This window comes from Balaenoptera acutorostrata, chromosome X (genome assembly GCF_949987535.1).
Source record: "Balaenoptera acutorostrata chromosome X, mBalAcu1.1, whole genome shotgun sequence".
NCBI lineage: Eukaryota > Metazoa > Chordata > Mammalia > Artiodactyla > Balaenopteridae > Balaenoptera > Balaenoptera acutorostrata.
In genome coordinates this window covers 61,974,390-61,992,455 of record NC_080085.1, presented here as the reverse complement: position 1 = coordinate 61,992,455, position 18,066 = coordinate 61,974,390, and the positions used below count along the sequence as shown (strand labels likewise).

General features: G+C 45.2%; 1 protein-coding gene across 1 annotated transcript in view; it reads left to right on the top strand.

The window, feature by feature from the left end:
- Positions 1–17,522, top strand: part of LOC130706257 (homeotic protein empty spiracles-like) — a 62,810-nt gene extending 45,288 nt beyond the window's left edge. Inside the window, exon 3 of the mRNA XM_057537646.1 lies at positions 17,227–17,522. Within this exon, the coding sequence (XP_057393629.1) occupies positions 17,227–17,522 (296 nt within the window). The remainder of the gene's footprint in view (positions 1–17,226) is intronic.
- Positions 17,523–18,066: the final 544 nt, after the last annotated feature.

Here is an 18,066-nt window from a genome sequence, read left to right as displayed (position 1 = left end):
GAGATAAAAGAAATATAGAATAGAAAAGACAACAGAAAAAATCAACAAAACTAAGATTTGGTTTTTAAAAGATCAACAAAACTGACAAATACTTAGCTAGATTAACTAAGAAAAAAAGAGAAGAAGACTAAAATAACTAAAATCAGAAATAAAAGAGGGGGTATTACAACCAATGCCACAGAAAACAAACAGAATTTATAAGAGAATATTATGAATAATTGTGTGGCAAGAAATTGGGCAACCTAGGAGAAATGAATAAATTCCTAGAAACACACAATCTATCAAACTGAATCAAGAAGAAGTAGAGGGCTTCCCTGGTGGTGCAGTGGTTGAGAGTCTGCCTGCCAATGCAGGGGACACGGGTTCGAGCCCTGGTCTGGGAAGATCCCACATGCCGCGGAGCAACTAGGCCTGTGAGCCACAACTACTGAACCTGCGCGTCTGGAGCCTGTGTTTCGCAACAAGAGAGGCCGCAACAGTGAGAGGCCTGCGCACCGCGATGAAGAGTGGCCCCCGCTCGCCGCAACTAGAGAAAGCCCTTGCATAGAAACGAAGACCCAACACAGCAAAAAATATATAAATAAATAAATAAATAAGTCAGGAGCTCTTTAAAAGAAAAGAAAAGAAAAGAAAAGGCTCATGACTGTTTAAAAAAAAAAGAAAAAGAAATAGAAAGCCTGACAGACCAATAAAAAATAATGAGATTGAATCAGTAATCACAAACCTCCCTACAAAAAGACCAGGAACAGATAGCTTCACTAGAGAATTCTACCAAACATTTAAAGAATTAATACCAATCTTTCTCAAATGCTTCCAAAAAACTGAAGAGGAGGGGGAACACTTCCAAACTCATTTTATGAGGCCAGCATTACCCTGATATCAAAGGCACCAAAAGAAAAGAAAACTACAGACCAGTTTCCCAGATGAATACAGATGCAAAAATCCTCAACAAAATACTAGCAAAATGAATTCAACAGCACATTAAAAGGACTATGTGTCATGGCCAAATGGGATTTATCCCTTGGATGCAAGGATAGTTTAACATACAAAAATCAATCAATGTAATAAAACACATTAACAGAATTAAGGATAAAAATCACATGATCATCTCAATAGATGCGTAAAAAGCACTTGAAAAATTCAACCCTCTTTCATGATAAAAACACTCAACAAACTAGGAGTAGAAGGAAATTACCTCAACATAATAAAGGCCATATATGAAAAGTCCACAGCTAACATCATACTCAATGGTGAAAAACTGAAAGCTCTTCTTCTAAGATAAGGAACAAGGCAAGGATGCCCACTCTCGCCACTTATATTCAACATACTGGAAGTCTTAGCCAGAGCAGTTAGGCAAGAAAAAGAAATAAAAGGCATCCAAATCAGAAAGAAGTAAAATTATCTCTGTTTGCAGATAGCATGATTTTGTACATGGAAAACCCAAAAGATCACACACACACACACACACACACACACAAAACTGTTAGAACTAATAAATTCAACAAAGTTGTAGGACACAAAATCAACAACAAAAATCAGTTATATTTCTATACACTAACAATGAACAATCTGCAAAGGAAATTAAGAAAACAATTCCATTGACAATAGCATCAAAAAGAATAAAATACCGAGGAATAAACTTAAGCAAGGAGTTGAAAGACTTGTACACTGGGACTTCCCTGGTGGTGCAGTGGTTAAGAATCCGCCTGCCAATGCAGGGGACATGGGTTCGAGCTCTGGTCCGGGAAGATCCCGCATGCCGCAGAGCAACTAAGCCCATGCGCCACAACTACTGAGCCTGCGCTCTAGAGCCTGCGAGCCACGACTACTGAAGCCCATGTCCCTAGAGCCCGTGCTCCACAACAAGAGAAGCCACTGCAATGAGAAGCCTGCACACCACAACAAAGAGTAGCCCCCACTTGCCGCAACTAGAGAAAGCCTGTGCACAGCAACAAAGACCCAATGCAGCCAAAAATAAATAAATAAATGAATAAAGACATACACTGAAAACTACAAAACATTGCCAAAAGAAACTAAAGAAGACACAATAAATGGCAAGGCATCTGTGTACACAGATTGGAAGACTTAATATTGTTGAGAGGTCCATACTACCTGTAATGGTTAATTTTATGTGTCAACTTGACTGGTCCACGGGGTGCCTAAATATTTAGTCAAACATTATTCTGGGTGTTTCTGTAGGGTGCTTTTTGATGAGATTAACATTTATTTTTTTTTAATTTATTTATTTGTTTATTTTTGGCTGTGTTGGGTCTTCGTTACTGCGCGCGGGCTCTCTCTAGTTGCGGTGAGTGGGGGCTACTCTTCATTGAGGTGCATGGGCTTCTCGTGGTGGTGGCTTCTCTTGTTGCGGAGCACAGGGTCTAGGCACACAGGCTTCAGTAGTTGTGGCTCATAGGCTCTAGAGCACAGGCTCAGTAGTTGTGGCACATGGGCTTAGTTGCTCCATGGCATATGGGATCTTCCTGGACCAGGGCTTGAACCTGTGTCCCCTGCATTGGCAGGCAGATTCCTAACCACTGCACCACCAGGGAAGCCCGAGATTAATTTAAATCAGTCAACTGAGTAAAGCATGTTGCCCCCTCTAACGTAGGTAGGCTTCACCCAGTCAGTTGAAGGCCTGAATAAAACAAAAAGGCTGAACTTTCCTTGTGTAAGAGAGAGTTCCTCCTGTGTGAAAGCCTTTGGACTGGGATATCAGCCTCTTTTCCTGCCTTTGGACTCAAACTGAAACATCGGCTCTCCTGATCTGGTTCTTAGGCCTTCTCACTTGGACTAGAACTAAACCACTGGCTCTCCTGGGTCTCCAGCTTGCCAACTCACCCTCCAGATCTTGGGACTTACCAGCCTCCATGATTGCATGAGTCAATTCCTTAACACACACACACACACACACACACACACACGCATTCCATCGGTTCTGTTCCTCTGATTAACACACTACCCAAAGTGATCTACAGATTTAATGCAATCCCTGTCAAAATCCCAATGGCATTTTTTGCAGAAATAGAAAAATTCATCCTAAAATTCAAATAGAATCTCAAAAGACCCTGAATAGCCAAAACAATTTGGAAAAAGAGCATAGTTAGAGGACTCACACTTCCTGATTTCAAAACATATTACAAAGCTGCAGTAATCAAAACTGTGTGGCACTGCCATATTGACAAATAGACCAACGGAATAGAATAGAGAGCTCAGAAATAAACCCTCACTTATCATCAAACGATCTTTGAAGATTACTCAATGAGGAATGGACAGTATCTTCAGCAAACAATGCAGGGTAAATTGGATATCCACAGGCAAAAGAATGAAGTTGGACTCTTACCTTATACCATATACAAAAATTAACTAAAAATAAATCAAAGACCTAAATGTAAGACCTAAAAATATAAAACTCCTGGAAGAAAACATAGGGGGAAAGCTTCATGACATTGGACTTGGCAACAATTTCTTGGCTATGACACCAAAAGCACAGGCAACAAAACTAAACATAGACAAATGGGAGTACACCCAAGTTAGAAAGCTTTGTGCATCAAAGGACGAAATCAAAAGTGAAAAGGCAGGAATTCCCTGGCAGTCCAGTGGTTAGGACTCAGTGCTCTCACTGCCAGGGCCCTGGGTTCAATCCCTGGTCGAAGAACTAAGATCCCACGAGCTGCGTGGCACAGCCAAAAAAAAAAGTGAAAAGTCGACCTACTGAGTGGGAGAAAATATTTACAAATCATATATCTGAAAAGTAATAAATATCCAGAATATATTAAAAACTCCTACAATTCAACAACAAAAAAATGAAATAACCCAATTTTTAAATGGGCAAAGAATTTGAATCGATGTTTCTCCAAAGATGATATACAAATGACCATCAAGCATATGAAAAGATGCTCAGTGTCACTAACCATTAGGGAAATGCAAATCAAAACCACAATGAGGGCTTCCCCGGTGGCGCAGTGGCTGAGAATCTGCCTGCCAATGCAGGGGACACGGGTTCGAGCCCTGGTCTGGGAAGATCCCACATGCCGCGGAGCAACTGGGCCCGTGAGCCACGGTTACTGAGCCTGCGCGTCTGGAGCCTGTGCTCCGCAACAAGAGAGGCCGCGACAGTGAGAGGCCCGCGCACCGCGATGAAGAGTGGCCCCCGCTTGCCGCAACTAGAGAAAGCCCTCGCACAGAAACGAAGACCCAACACAGCCATAAATTTAAAAAAAAAAAAACCACAATGAGATATCCCCTCATTAGGATGGCTACCATTAAAAAAAGAATATAACAAGTGTTGGAGGATGTGAAGAGATTGGAACCCTTGTGCACTGTTGTCAGGAATGCCAAATGGTGCAACCACTATGAAAAGCAGTATGGTGTTTCCTCAAAAAATTAAAAATAGAACTACCATATGATCCAGCAATCCCACTTCTGGGTATATGTCTAAAAGATTTGAAAGCAGAGTCTCAAAAAGATATTTGCACACCAATGTTCATGGTTGCACTATTCACAATAGCTATGAGTTGGAAGCAACCCAAGTGTCCATTGATGAATGAATGAATTAAAAAACTGTGATAAATACATACTGTGGAACATTATTCAGCTTTTAAAAAGAAGAAAATCTTGTTATATGCTACAACATGGATGAACTATGGGGACATTGTGCTCAGTGAAATAAGCCAGTAACAAAAAGACAAATACTGCATGATTCCACTTATATTAGGTGTCTAAAGTAGTCAAATTCATAGAAACAGAAAGTAGAATGGTGGCTACCAGAGGCTATGGAAAAGGGGAAGAGGGGGGCTGCTCTTTAAAGGGTATAGTGTTTCAGATTTGCAAGGTGAAAATTTCTGGAGATGTTTCACAACACTGTGAATATATTTAACACCACTGAACTGTACACTTAAGAACTGATGGTAAATCTTACGTTTTATGTTACGTGTTTTTTACCGTAATACAAAAATGACCTAAAAAAGAAAATCCCGGACTGCATTATGGAGCCTGGCTTGGATAGACACACAGACTGGAGACAGGGATTCCAGTGAGGGGGCTGTGACAATTGTCCACAGAAAAGATGTTAAGGGTTTGGACCAGGACAAATTAAATGGAATGGAGAAGAGATGAGGTTTTCAAGAGGTGGTTAGGAAGTAACGCTGCCAGTAGTTTAGCAAGGGAGGAAAAAGTAAGAGGTGGCTGAGATTTTGAACTGGGTGACTGAGAGAATCATGACACCATTAACAAAAATAGGGGATTCAGGAAAAATGAGGTGATTTGAGAGAAATGAATTTTGTTTCGAACACATTGAATTTGAGGTGTGTGTGGCACAGCAAAGTACAGATGTTCGGTAGGTAATTGGAAGCACAAGTCTGGAACTCTGGAGAGTTCCCTCCAGAGAGGTGGGAGCTGGAGGTATTGATTGGGGAGTTTTCTGCTCAGAGATGGTGATTGAAACCAAGGGTCAGCTACAGCCCACAGACCAAATCAAACCCACAACCTGTTTTTGTACAGCTTGTAAACTAAAAACAACTTTTACATTTTAAATGTTTATGTAAGTACCCACATAATCGCTTTGATTTTTCCCTTTAGCCCACTAAGCTGAAAATATTTACTCTCTGACCTTTAAGAAAAAGTTTGCCAGGGCTTCCCTGGTGGCGCAGTGGTTAAGAATCTGCCTGCCAATGCAGGGAACATGGGTTCGAGCCCTGGTCCGGGAAGATCCTACATGCCACGGAGCAACTAAGCCCATGCGCCACAACTACTGAGCCCGCATGCCACAACTACTGAAGCCCGCATGCCTAGACCCCGTGCTCTGCAACAAGAGAAGCCACCGCAATGAGAAGCCCATGCACCACAACGAAGAGTAGCCCCCGCTCGCCGCAACTAGAGAAAGCCCGCGCGCAGCAACAAAGACCCAACACAGCCAAAAATAAATAAACAAATTTTAAAAAAAGAAAAGAAAAAGTTTGCCAATGGCCGGTTGAAACCATAAGAGTTCAGGTGCTCACCAAGCGAGTGGTGTCAAGGGAAGAGCATCATGGGTAAGGAAGAGAATAGACAGAGGGAAAACCATAATAAAGCAGCAATGAAGATCAATGAAGAAGAGTGCTTCAGAAAAAGACAGCTGGGCCAGAGTATCAAGTGCTGTACAGAGAGTGACAACTGCCATCTGAGTTTGGCAGCTAGGAGACTATTAGTGGTCATTAGGTTGGCAACCAAATAGAGCGGCAGAAACAGAAGTCAGATTGTAAGGGGTTAACAAGTGAGTAGGTGATGAGCAGGTAGGGAGCGCGCATAGACTATTCTCTGAAGACGTTTAATGTTGGGAGGGACTGGCTAGGGTGGTATCTGGCATGGAAGGCGAGAAGATGGTTTTAGAATGGAGGAGGTCCAAGTGTATTATATGCTGAAGGGGAGATGTAGAAATGCAGAGGTAAATGAATGATACAGGGGATCATGATTGGAGCAAGATCTGGAGGAGACGATATGGGGTAGGAGTCAGGGTACCCGTCAGAGGAGAGACTGTTGGCAAGGAAGGAGACGATTCTTCCCCAGCCATGGCAAGAGGAGATCAGGGAGAAGCAGACAGACTTTCCGGTGATGAGTCTTCTACTCCCATAGCATAGGAGTAAAAGACTCTTTCTCCTGCAAATTTGGACATTTGTAAGCTACAACAGTAAGCAGACAGTTATCCAGGGCCCGGAGGTCAACCAGAGAAAGGAGTGTGGAAATACAAGGTGGAGGTGAAAGCATGGTGATATGGCTAGCCATGGGGTTCTGGCTTGGCAGAGAGGTGACTGAGACCGGACCAAGGTAGCCTGGGAGAATTAGGCTGGCTTGAGGGGCTAGAAGCCAAAATGAAGACAGACTGACTCTGGTACAAGAAAGAGAACTGAAAGAAACAGAGGTTATACTCAGAAAAGTGGATTTTCAAGTTTAAAATCTTCAAAATGAAACTCTGGTAGAAGGCACCCTAGGTGTGATTAAATGTGTGGGAGGCTGAATAAGAGCAGAGATGGAGATTACTGAAAATGAAAGGAACAGTTACATGGTCTTATTTATTCCTCATCACATACTTAGCAAATAGAAGATGAAGAAACTGAGGCACTGAGAGGTTAAGTAGCCAGCCCCCAAGCCATGCAGCTAGGAAATGGCAGAGTTGAGATTTGAATCCAGATCTGTGACTCTAATATCCAGTTGACCATGTCATGGGAGAGACATGATGCTTTTCTGTCACTGGGGATAAAGAAGATGGCATGGAGAGAGGAGAACAATGCCCTACGGGTGAAGGCAGAATTAAGCACGTACTTAGTTTGAACAGTGGAAATGGAATAAGGAGGGTTTCATATGTATGAACCAGGTTCCTAAATTAGGGACTTTTAGTTTTTTTATATCTCTTTTTTTCTGTGCCACTTTGAACTAAACTGGTCCTTTGGAAGTTATTAGCACATGACTTCATCCCTCAGTACCTTCATGACAGTCTCTGGGGGTAGCTATTATTATTATGTCCATTTTACTGAGAAGAAACAGGCTGGAAGACTACGATTTGCCCATGATCACATAGAAAGTGACAGATACAGACATGCCATCCAGATATTGGGGTCTTTTGTTGAGCCATCTAGGTGAAAGTAGGATTTACTGCCCCCCACCATCTCACTGGTATTGAGGAAATCTCTAGCTCCAGCACCTCCAGCCTGAGGTGACTGTGACCAGAGGGAGGTGGCCTTGGAGAATGAGGAACCCCGCGTGCCTGAAACCATATCCTCGGAGAGAACTACCGAGAATCTTACTAAATGTCAGAAATATAGAGATAACAGGCATCCGTGGAGGGGAAAGAATTGTTTCTAAAATAACAATCCAATATACTAATTTATGTTCCATCCTGATGCACACTGTACCATGGGAGCCCAAGGGAGAAGTAACTACTATTGCGTAGGGCACTCAAGGCCAGCTTCTGAAAGGAAGACCTTCCCGATGGGTAAGGAGGCAATTGAGTTAGGGCAGAGCAGATAGGAACAGCACGCACAGAGGCACAGAGAAGGGCCCGTTGACCCATTTGGTGAATGAACTTTGCAGCACGCTTGGAAAGTGGGGTCGCTGTTAAGGAGCCAGGTCATGGGGCCTTGTGTGGCAAGCTCGGAGCATCGGCCTGTATACAGAGGACAGTGGAGAAGACCATCGTGGAGTTTTCAACAGAGAAGTAATATGATTAGGTTTGACTTCTGAGCAGTCTTTCCATAGAGAGGCAGGACTGGGCACAGGAAAATCAGATAGGAGGCTGTCACAGTGGACCAGGTGAGAGATGCCAGCTTGAGCCCTGGGAGGAAGGCTAGAGAAGAGGAAACCTATTTGAGAACATCTTCATACATAGATTTTTGAGCACTTGTGCTGCTGGGGTTGCTGATTCATAGAAGATGCACCTGTTTCCTGGATATTGCCCAATTGCTCTCCAAAAAGACTAGAAAATTTTATGTAGGCAATGTTCGTCAGAGTACCCCAAACATTTTCCATTTTCTCAGTCTTCCTATAACGCTATTTCATATAAAATGCTCCATAGAGGAGATTGTATTCTCTGATTGTGGATAAAGAAAACCAAAACCTTCATTTTAAGCATGTGATTTCCCAAGCAATCACGTGGCTCCCTTCTGCCTTCACTTCCACCACGCCCAAGCTCCTCAGCAGATTGAAAGCTGTGTTTCTTTCTTGTTATCAGTCCCAAACCATAATTCTAAGTATGCAAGAAATAGTGCCTCTCTTTAGTATTTTTCTAAATCAACTTAATTTCGATTCTTCACCCCATCTCAGCAGAGGGATGGGAAATTCTACCTGAGTCATTCTTGCAGTTCCTGCCTCCCTGAGATCAAAACTAGATCTTGGAACTTTCCACAGTGTGAGACATCTGACAGAGCCCCATCTGGTCATCGATTAGCTGTAGTACGTAAGCTGCCAACAAGCCACCCATTGTCCCCTGTCCATTGCTGCTTCTGTAGGAAGCTGAGGAAATCTGCCAGACGGCTGGGAGCCCTGGTGTTTCTGGGTGAACCAGGATTGGTGGGGGCACTCCACTTTGGGGGATTACGAGCTCCTCAGAGCACTACTAAGAAGCAGGGTCTAGGAACCCACAGTCTTCTCTCTCCTCCCTCTACCAGGCTATTACCTCCCCCGAGGCAGTAAAGTGCAGAGCTGGCTTCGTTTGGGTCAGATGTGGGGAGAAAGGGGAAAATACAAGAAGGAAAAATACAGCCTTCAGCCTATGGCACCTAAAGGGATGGGCTAATGAGCTGCTGAGTAGGTTTATTAAAACTGATATAATATCAGAGTAAAGCAATCTTAGAGCTTACGGTTAAAAAATAATTTGGAAATGGCAACATCCAATCTAACTTTAAGACACTTAAATGGGGCCACAGCCCCACATCGTGTATTCACGGGGCATCTCCCCGGTGATACTGACACTTTTGTTCCTAGGATGGAGACTCTTTTCCTCCTAGGCCTGTGTGGTGGGCAGAATGATTCCCCCACCACCAAAGATGTCCACATCCTAATCCCGGAAATTGTGAATATGTTATATTATATGTCAAAGGGTAATTAAGGTTTGGAGATGGAATTACCGTTGCTATTCAGCTGGCTTTGAGATAGGGAGATTCTCTTGGACTACCTGGGTGGGCCAGTATAATCACAAGGGTCTTTGTAAGTGGAAGAGGGAGCCAGAGTGAAAGAACCAGAGAGATGGCAACCTGAGAAGGACTCAGCCTGACATTGCCAGCTTTGAAGATGGAGGAAGGGATCATGAGCCAAGGAACGCAGGCAGTGTCTAGAAGGTGGAAAAGTCAAGGAAACTGACTCTTCCCTAGAGCTTCCAGGAGTGCAATCCTGCCAATACCTTGATTTTAGTCCAGTGAGACCCATTTCAGACTTCTGACCTCCAGAAATGTAAGTTAAGCCACTAAGTTTGTAATGATTTGTTTACAGCAGCAATAGGGAATGAATACAGCCTGACAGAGGAAAACAATGCTTTTTAATGTCCTGACATTGTTTCCAGTGTAACTGTTTCCATCCCAGGGCTCGAAGGTAGCACTGGGCAAGACTGGAATCATGTTTGCTCCTGTACTTGGATGGCAGAGGGTGAGTAGAACAGATGACCCACCTCTGGCCCTGGCCACGTGGGCCCTGAGAAATCAATATCTTCCCCTTGCCCTCCAACCCATCTAAAAGCCAAGTCTTGACTAGAGATGCGTGCTGAAAGCTGCTGGGTCTACAAATGGGTCCTCCTTCAGGCACATGGCCAAACTGCACTTCTCATCCCCATTGAAGTTATACGTGGCCATGTGGCTTGCCTTGGCCAGTGAAGCTTTAGGACACAGTGTGCAATTCATCTTGTTCTCATCCCACAGCTGCGGTGACCATGAGAGCGTGTGCTGAGATGGGGCCACCATCAGCCTGGGTCCTCGAGTGACTACAGTGAGCCAAGCCCTTGCCAACCCATGTTGCATGTCTAACGTGAGTGGGAAATAAAGTTCTGTTTGGTTAACCCTCTGAAGTTTGGACATTTTTGCTGTTACCAACGCATAGCTTAGTCTAGCCTGTGCTGACAAACCTGGGTCCTGTCCGTAGCTCTCTCTCCTAGTCGATCTCTTACTCAAGTGGCCACAAGAGAGGTAGAGCCTTAGCCTTCTTCACTTCAGGCATGAACCTGTGCAACATGGACTCTGGCCCCAGCCTCATGTCCTTTGTCTCACTTGACACTAACTGACCTCTGCTTTCCCATGGTCTACTCTGGGATACTGCATCAGTGAGGACGCTTTTGATTGCAAGTAAAACAAGATAGGGATTTTTTTCATCTCACTTCATAAATCCAGAGCGGTCCCGGGGATTATTCAGGAGCACAAAGACTTCATCAAGGACCCCAGACTTTTTCTATCCTTCCGGTTTGCTAAGCATGTTGACATTTGTCCTCAGGTTTGTCACATCATAACTGTAAGATGGCTGCTTCACACAGCCATGTCCAAAGACAAGAAGCTACAGGAGGGACACTCCTCACCGATTTCTCTTTTTATGACAGGGAAGCCTTCTAGCTGATTCCCCCTTACGTATCGTGGTTCAGAACTCAGCCATCATACACGACTACTCCTACCTGTAAGGGAGGCTGAGAAACTGAGTCCCTGGCATTTCCAACCTCTTTTGTGGGAGAAAGGCTCTTCCCGTGGGAAAGAAGGGGAGGGGCATGGCTGTCAGGCAGACAGCCAACAGAGTCTGCCAGAACACCTGTCTGCCCAAGCTTCAGCCTGCTTCTCTCCCGCACCAGCTGTGACACTTGGATTCACTGGGTTGTGGGTTTGCTCCTTCCCACACTCCTGGTGAGATGACTGCCTGGGTTATGGCATAGCTGAAACACAAAATGGAGTGTCACTTGTGGCTGAAAGACCACTTGAAGGTTTAATACCCGTCCTTAGGGAATTTTGATTCCTCTAACTTTCGTGCTTATTGGAGGGGTTGGCTTTCCTTAGAAGCAGGCAAGAAAGATAGGGTTACCTTCAGGGGTTTTCCCACATGCTTAGATGCAAAGGAGCTTTCAAAAGTGTCATGCAAAGCTTTGATGAGGTATTTGCTTTCTAAATGTCTGATAGCAGCTGGGGGGGATGAAAGAAGTGAAGGCCATACAGCTTGTAAGAAACTTGCTTCTCAGACCTAGCCTGGACAGAAAATTGCAGGCAGGAACTTGCCTGTCTCTTTCTCTCTCCAGCTCCTCCTGGGGGCTTAGTGGTGATGCTTATTCAAGAATAAACGTGCCCTGTTGGAGGCCAGGGTGTCAGGAAGCCCTAGGAGGCAGGACACAGACTAGGAGAGGAGAGAGCCCAACATCTTCCTTTTGGTAAGAAACAGGCACAAATGTCACCCAAGCAGAGGAATCTAGCCATCTGGCTCCTGGGGCTTGTGCAAGGTAAAGAAAGGGCCTTCTCCGTGAGAATCTTTACTACGGGGGCCCGTTCCAAGCTCCCAGGGAGTGTGAATGGCCAGCTCGCAGGGTAGCAGGGGCTGTTGGAGGTGGAAGGGTGGAGAGTGGGGCAACAGTCTCTTTGGAGCCTGCCTAGCCCAGCCAATGAATAGGATTTGGGCCAAGCCAGCATTTGAATTCTGGCCCTGCCACTTATTTGCTGAACGATCCTTTCTGAACCTCACTTTCCTCTCCTGCAAAATAATAATCCCTGTTCATAGCGGCATTATTCACAGTAGCCAAAGGGTGGCAACCACACAAATATCCACTGATGGATGAATGGATAAATAAAACATGGTATATCTGTGCAATGGAATAGCATTCAGCCTTAGAAAGGAAGGAAGTCCTACCACATTAATAACATGAATGGGGCTTCCCTGGTGGCGCAGTGGTTGAGAATCTGCCTGCCAATGCAGGGGACACGGGTTCGAGTCCTGGTCTGGGAAGATTCCACATGCCACAGAGCAGGTGGGCCCGTGAGCCACAATTACTGAGCCTGCGCATCTGGAGCCTGTGCTCCGCAACAAGAGAGGCCGCGATAGTGAGAGGCCCGCGCACCGCGATGAAGAGTGGCCCCCGCTTGCCGCGACTAGAGAAAGCCCTCGCACAGAAACGAAGACCCAACACAGCCATAAATAAATAAATAAATAAATAAATATAACATGAATGAACCTTGAAGACATTATGCCAAGTGAAATAAACCAGTCAAGAAAGGACAATACTGTATAACTCCACTTACATGAGGTACCTAGAGTAGTCAAACGCATAGAAACAGAAAGTAGAGTGGTAGTTGCCAGGAGCTAGGGGGAGAGGGAATGGGAGTTAGTGTTTAAGGGGTACAGTTTCAGTTGAGAAAGGTGAAAAGAGTTGTAGAGATGGATGGTGGTGATGGTTGAACAAAACTTCAAATATACTTAATGCCACTGAACTGTAGACAAAAATAATTAAGAGGGTAAACCTTAAGTTATGTGTATTTTGCCACAGTTTTTAAAAACTGCATGCCAGCTGCCAAACTAAAAGCACTCATGTTAAAATAATGTGTCTAAATTAAACGAGTCAAAACAAAGAGTCTGAGTCCACATTGACATACCGTTCTTACTCCATCCCATTACTGTGGGGGGAGAAGGCTGAGAGTCAGACCTAAAATGCAGTAAACAGTGCATATTCCTGATATTTATAATTACTCAAAATAAGTTAGAACTTTAAAGTTTACAAAAGGCAGCTTCAAAGCCAACATCTCATTTTATCCTTTCAGTAGACTGAAACGATTTGGAATTTTGAGGCTAAATATGATATTCTATATGTGAAGAATCTATCACCTATCATAAAAATGTATCTGTGATTCCTTGTCCCCAACAATGGTTAAAATGGTAAGCTTTATGTGATGTATATTTTAGCACAATTTTTAAAATGAGAAAAAATTAGCAGTAATGGCTGCCTGGCTCGCCTCCCCAGAGAGCTAGAGGGGGGTTAAGGAGATAGTGGACAGAAAAGCTCTGGATAAGACCCCACGGAGTGTTAATCAACTATACTCCAATATAAATTTTAAAATAAAAATTTTTTTTTTTAAATGACCCCATGGAGAAAGGAAGTATTCCTTTTTGGAAGCCGCAACCTCAGAAAGGTTTAGTCCATCATCGTGAGGCCTCATACCAGGTAGCTTGAACCTCAAGAGCCAGCAGGGCTGCTGAAAGACCGCCCCTCCCCACCCCCCGCCCACCTTGGCTTCTGCAGTCATGGCAAGATTGCCCCCTCCAGCTGGGCCAGAAGGGAGTAGAGGCTGGGCCCAGACCAAGGGCTTTCCCTTTATTTTATTAAATAAACACCACCTTCTCTTTCTTCCCGGCCACCCTTGGCAGCTCTCTGCTGAGTCCCTATGTCCGGCCAGCCCCAGCACTGTAGAATCTGGCTAGGGCCTGAGGCTCTCCAACATCGGTGACTCCAGCGACGATTTCTGCTTTCTATCTGCACCTCACACTTGCTGAGCATCTCCCCACCCTCCCCGCACAGAGGCAGCCAGTGTTCCCAGAACTTTCACATTCGTTATTATCTCCCTGAAAAGGTCAAGAGGATTAATTATGGATGTAAACATTATGAACCTTGTAACTACTCTTAAAGATAATGTTCACCAACAGCTGTATTTTGACATTCTCACCGCCTCGACACTATTGTCCAAGTGGTTTTCCACTCTTGCTATGCATTACAGTTACCTGGAGAGCTCTTGAAAACCACCCATATCCAGACACCCTCCCCGGCCTAATTAAATGAGAAGTACAGCGGCGCTCATTACTCTCCATCAGGCGTAATTACCTCTCCATGTCTTTGCATGCAGTGGGTCCATGTCCTTGACACATAAAAAGAATCAGCAGGAGAGCTTGGCCAATATCCAGCCCCATTCCTCCCACCCTGAGGAGGGCCTGACAATTGTAGTATCCTTTCACGTTTTCAAGAAGTTGTTTCTTCCTGTACTCTACTCCCATCTCCATTCCCATCCTTTCTAAAAACCCATTTTTCTCAAGTCACCGTTTCTCAAAATAGTAGGGGAGTTGTGGGAAATAGGAGAGATAGTGACTGTGGTTGGCTGATAATGGCCCCCAAAGATCTGTCCAGTCCTAGACCCCAGAACCTGTAAATGTTATCTTGTTTGGAAACAAGGTCTTTACATATATAATTAGGTTAAAGATCTTGAGATGAGGAGACAATCCTGGATTATCTGGGTGGACCCTAAATGCCATCGCAATTGCCCTTATAAGAGACAAATAGAGGGAGATTAGACACACAGAAGAGGGGGAGGCCATATAAAGATGGAGGCAGAGATTGGAGTGATGGTCACAAGCCAAGGCATGTGAGCCAGCAGCAAAAAGATGCAAAGAATAGATTCTCCCCTAGAGCCTCTGGAGGGAGTGTGGCCCTGCCAACAGCTTGATTTTGGACTGCTGGCCTTCAGAACTATGAGAGAATAAATTTCTGGTGTTTTAAGCCAGCCAGTTTGTGGTAATTTGTTATGGCAGCCTTACGAATCGAATATGGTAACCAAATGAGTTTGGCTACTCTTGTCTTTACAGCAGGACTTCCCAAAAGCTTTATGCTAATAGGCATTGTTTCCCAAACACAGGCCCTAGAAAAGTACTCCCCAGAACACACCTTGTGCTAGGTCACATGCTTGACAGCAGCAATACCCCAAACTCACAGTGTTACAGGTCGTATGCATGAGAGAGAGTTACAGCCATACGTATGTATCCGTTGTGTATCTACCCTTTCAGAACCCACTAGCCATTCATTTATAACTCAGTAAATATTTATGAGCACCTACTATGAGTCAGAAACTATTCAAGGCACTGAGGATATAGTAAATAAGAAAAGAAAATTATATCTCTAGTGAAAAGTATATTCTAATGGAGTGATCAGTCAGTAAACAAATAAGCAAGTAAATAGCAGGTGGTGATGAATATAAAATGAGCTAAAGGGATAGAGAGGGATGGGGGGTGGCTACTTTAGAGTGGGTGTCAAAGAAGGTCAGGTATTTCACCAGGTGATTTTTCCTAAATTTGTTTCATGTAATCCTTTCAACAAGCATTTCATCCTTGTCATATGAGGTAGGTATTATCTCCACTTTGCAGATGAGGAAAGTAAGGCTCAGGGAAGTGAAGTGATTTGCCCAAATCATACAGCTGTTGGGTGGCCAATACGAGATCGAAACCCAGCCCTGTCAGACACCAAACAAAGCCCATTTACTACCGCCATGCTGCATGGTTCCTGTCTTCAGTAGGACTCCCGTTGAGATCCTCCAGAGCCTGTCTTGGCCTGTCTATACTTGTTCAGTGATCCCCAGTGGAGTGAGTGGTTCTAAGGGGAAGAAGGCTGGAGGCGAGAGATCAGATGGCAAAGGATACTTCTAGTCAGAGACTTGCCCCGCAGAATAACTTCAACCCATTTCTATCTTTGGAAGGTAGGCAGAGGGTACTGAAACTTCCTGCTTCCTCCCCTGGGTCTTCTCACCTCTCCTTTCTGTCTGCCTCATTGGCTAGAGCCCTCAGGGCAGAACCATGGGGTCCAGATAAAGGGACTTTGTAACGCCTTCATGGCTCTGAGCTGTACTCTGAGTCCTAGACAGTGGGCAGGACTCAGGTAGAGACCAGCCAAGCAGTGAAAACTTGGGGTATGCTTGCAACAGCGTGAGGCTCAGTTTGGCTACCATACAGGATACACAAAGCAGAAAGGAGAATCAGGCTGGGCAGGAGGCTGGGGCCAGATCACAGAAGGCCTTGAAGGCCAGGCCAGGAGAATAGTCTCCATTCTCTGGGCTGGTGTTTGCCAAAGTGTGCCCTGCAGACAACTCACGTTTGGGGATAATAATAGCAGGCACAAGAAGGGGTGTTATGTGAGAATGCGAAGTTGCCTTGTCACTAATTTGGAGATCAGAGGCTAAACAGACCCCTTTTATGCCAAACTTCCCAGACCTGACATGAGGGCAGAGGACAAACCGAGGGGCCGCAGTGGATGCCATCCTCATGGCAAAGATGGATGCAAACCCACGAGAGGCAGACTGGGCTGGGGGTGGCCAATCAGTGCTGTGGATTCCAGCTCTAAATCACCTTCTCTCTCCCCTCCCTGCCGCCCCTTTAACTTGTCTCCTTACGCCTACCTGCCCCAAACTCTCACCCCTCTTCCAACTCTTTCCCTCACCGCACCACCCCCTTCTTCCTCAACCATCCCATCCTATGCCTCTTCACACGCAAGCACTTCTCTAGCTGTACTGTACACTACAGTAATTTATAAATCCTCTGGGTAGTTATGTGAAAGACTGCTACTCACTAGCAAACAGGCTAAAAATTCATCTGAGTTCCACAGAGGGTTTGTCCTAAGCCATTCTCCAAAAAATATAGAATTTTAAAAAATATCATTTGCGGGCTTCCCTGGTGGCGCAGTGGTTGAGAGTCTGCCTGCCAATGCAGGGGACACGGGTTCGAGCCCTGGTCTGGGAAGATCCCACATGCTGCGGAGCAGCTGGGCCCGTGAGCCACAATTACTGAGCCTGCGCGTCTGGACCCTGTGCTCCCCACAAGAGAGGGTGCGATGGTGAGAGGCCCACGCACCGCGATGAAGAGTGGCCCACGCTTGCCACAACTGGAGAAAGCCCTCACACAGAAACTAAGACCCAACACAGCCAAAAATAAATAAATAAATTAATTAAATTTAAAAAATATATATATATCATTTGCTTTTCTTTTTTTTTTTTTAAGACCCAGACAGGCTCGGCTTGGAGCTTTACCACATTGTTGGTTCCCATGGTAACCACCGCGCGTTCCTGACTCCCGTCCTTCCCTTCCGTCCTGGCACCACCGGCTGTGAGATATGCCTGAGGAGCACCGTTGTCGCAGGGGCGGCCTTGTTTTGGTTTCCACCGCAGCCCGCGCACTGGCCCAGACGCTCTGGAACCTCCGTTGGGGTTGGGGATTTGCACAATGAACAGCGCACCCATCCTGGGCCCAGCGGCGGCTCACCTTCAGGCGCCTCTGCTTCTCTTAAAATCACGTAATGGCCTTTTCAAGCTCAAGACAGTAGAGCAAGGTGGTTAAGAGTGTGGATTTCGAAGCCAGACCGCTTGGTTTGAAAGCCAGGCTCCATCACTTATCAGCTGTTTCACTGGGCGAGTTACTTGACCTGAGTCTGTTCCCTCATCTTTAAAACAGGAATAAAAATGGAACCTCTCAAAGACTTGTTAGGAGGATATGTATGTGTAAAGGTGCTTCAAACGGCCTGGTAAGTGCTACCTAAGCATTACTGACTAGTATTATTGTTGTTATTGTTTTCTGTCGGTCCCATCATCGACAGACATTTTGGCTGAGTCAGCAATTAAAGTGGTATTCTGTGAGTGAGGAACTTGTGGATATCACAGGGGAAAGCATGTCTCCAATTTGGTGTGTCCTCAAGGTCCTTTTAAGTCCTGAGCCCCAGAAGCAAGGCTCAGCTTCTAGACCCAGTCCCCTCTGTAGCCGCAGAACAGAGCAGACAACCCACCCAGCCGGGCTCTGCGTCTGGAAGGGACCTCTCACCCCATCACCCATGAAGACCTGGACACA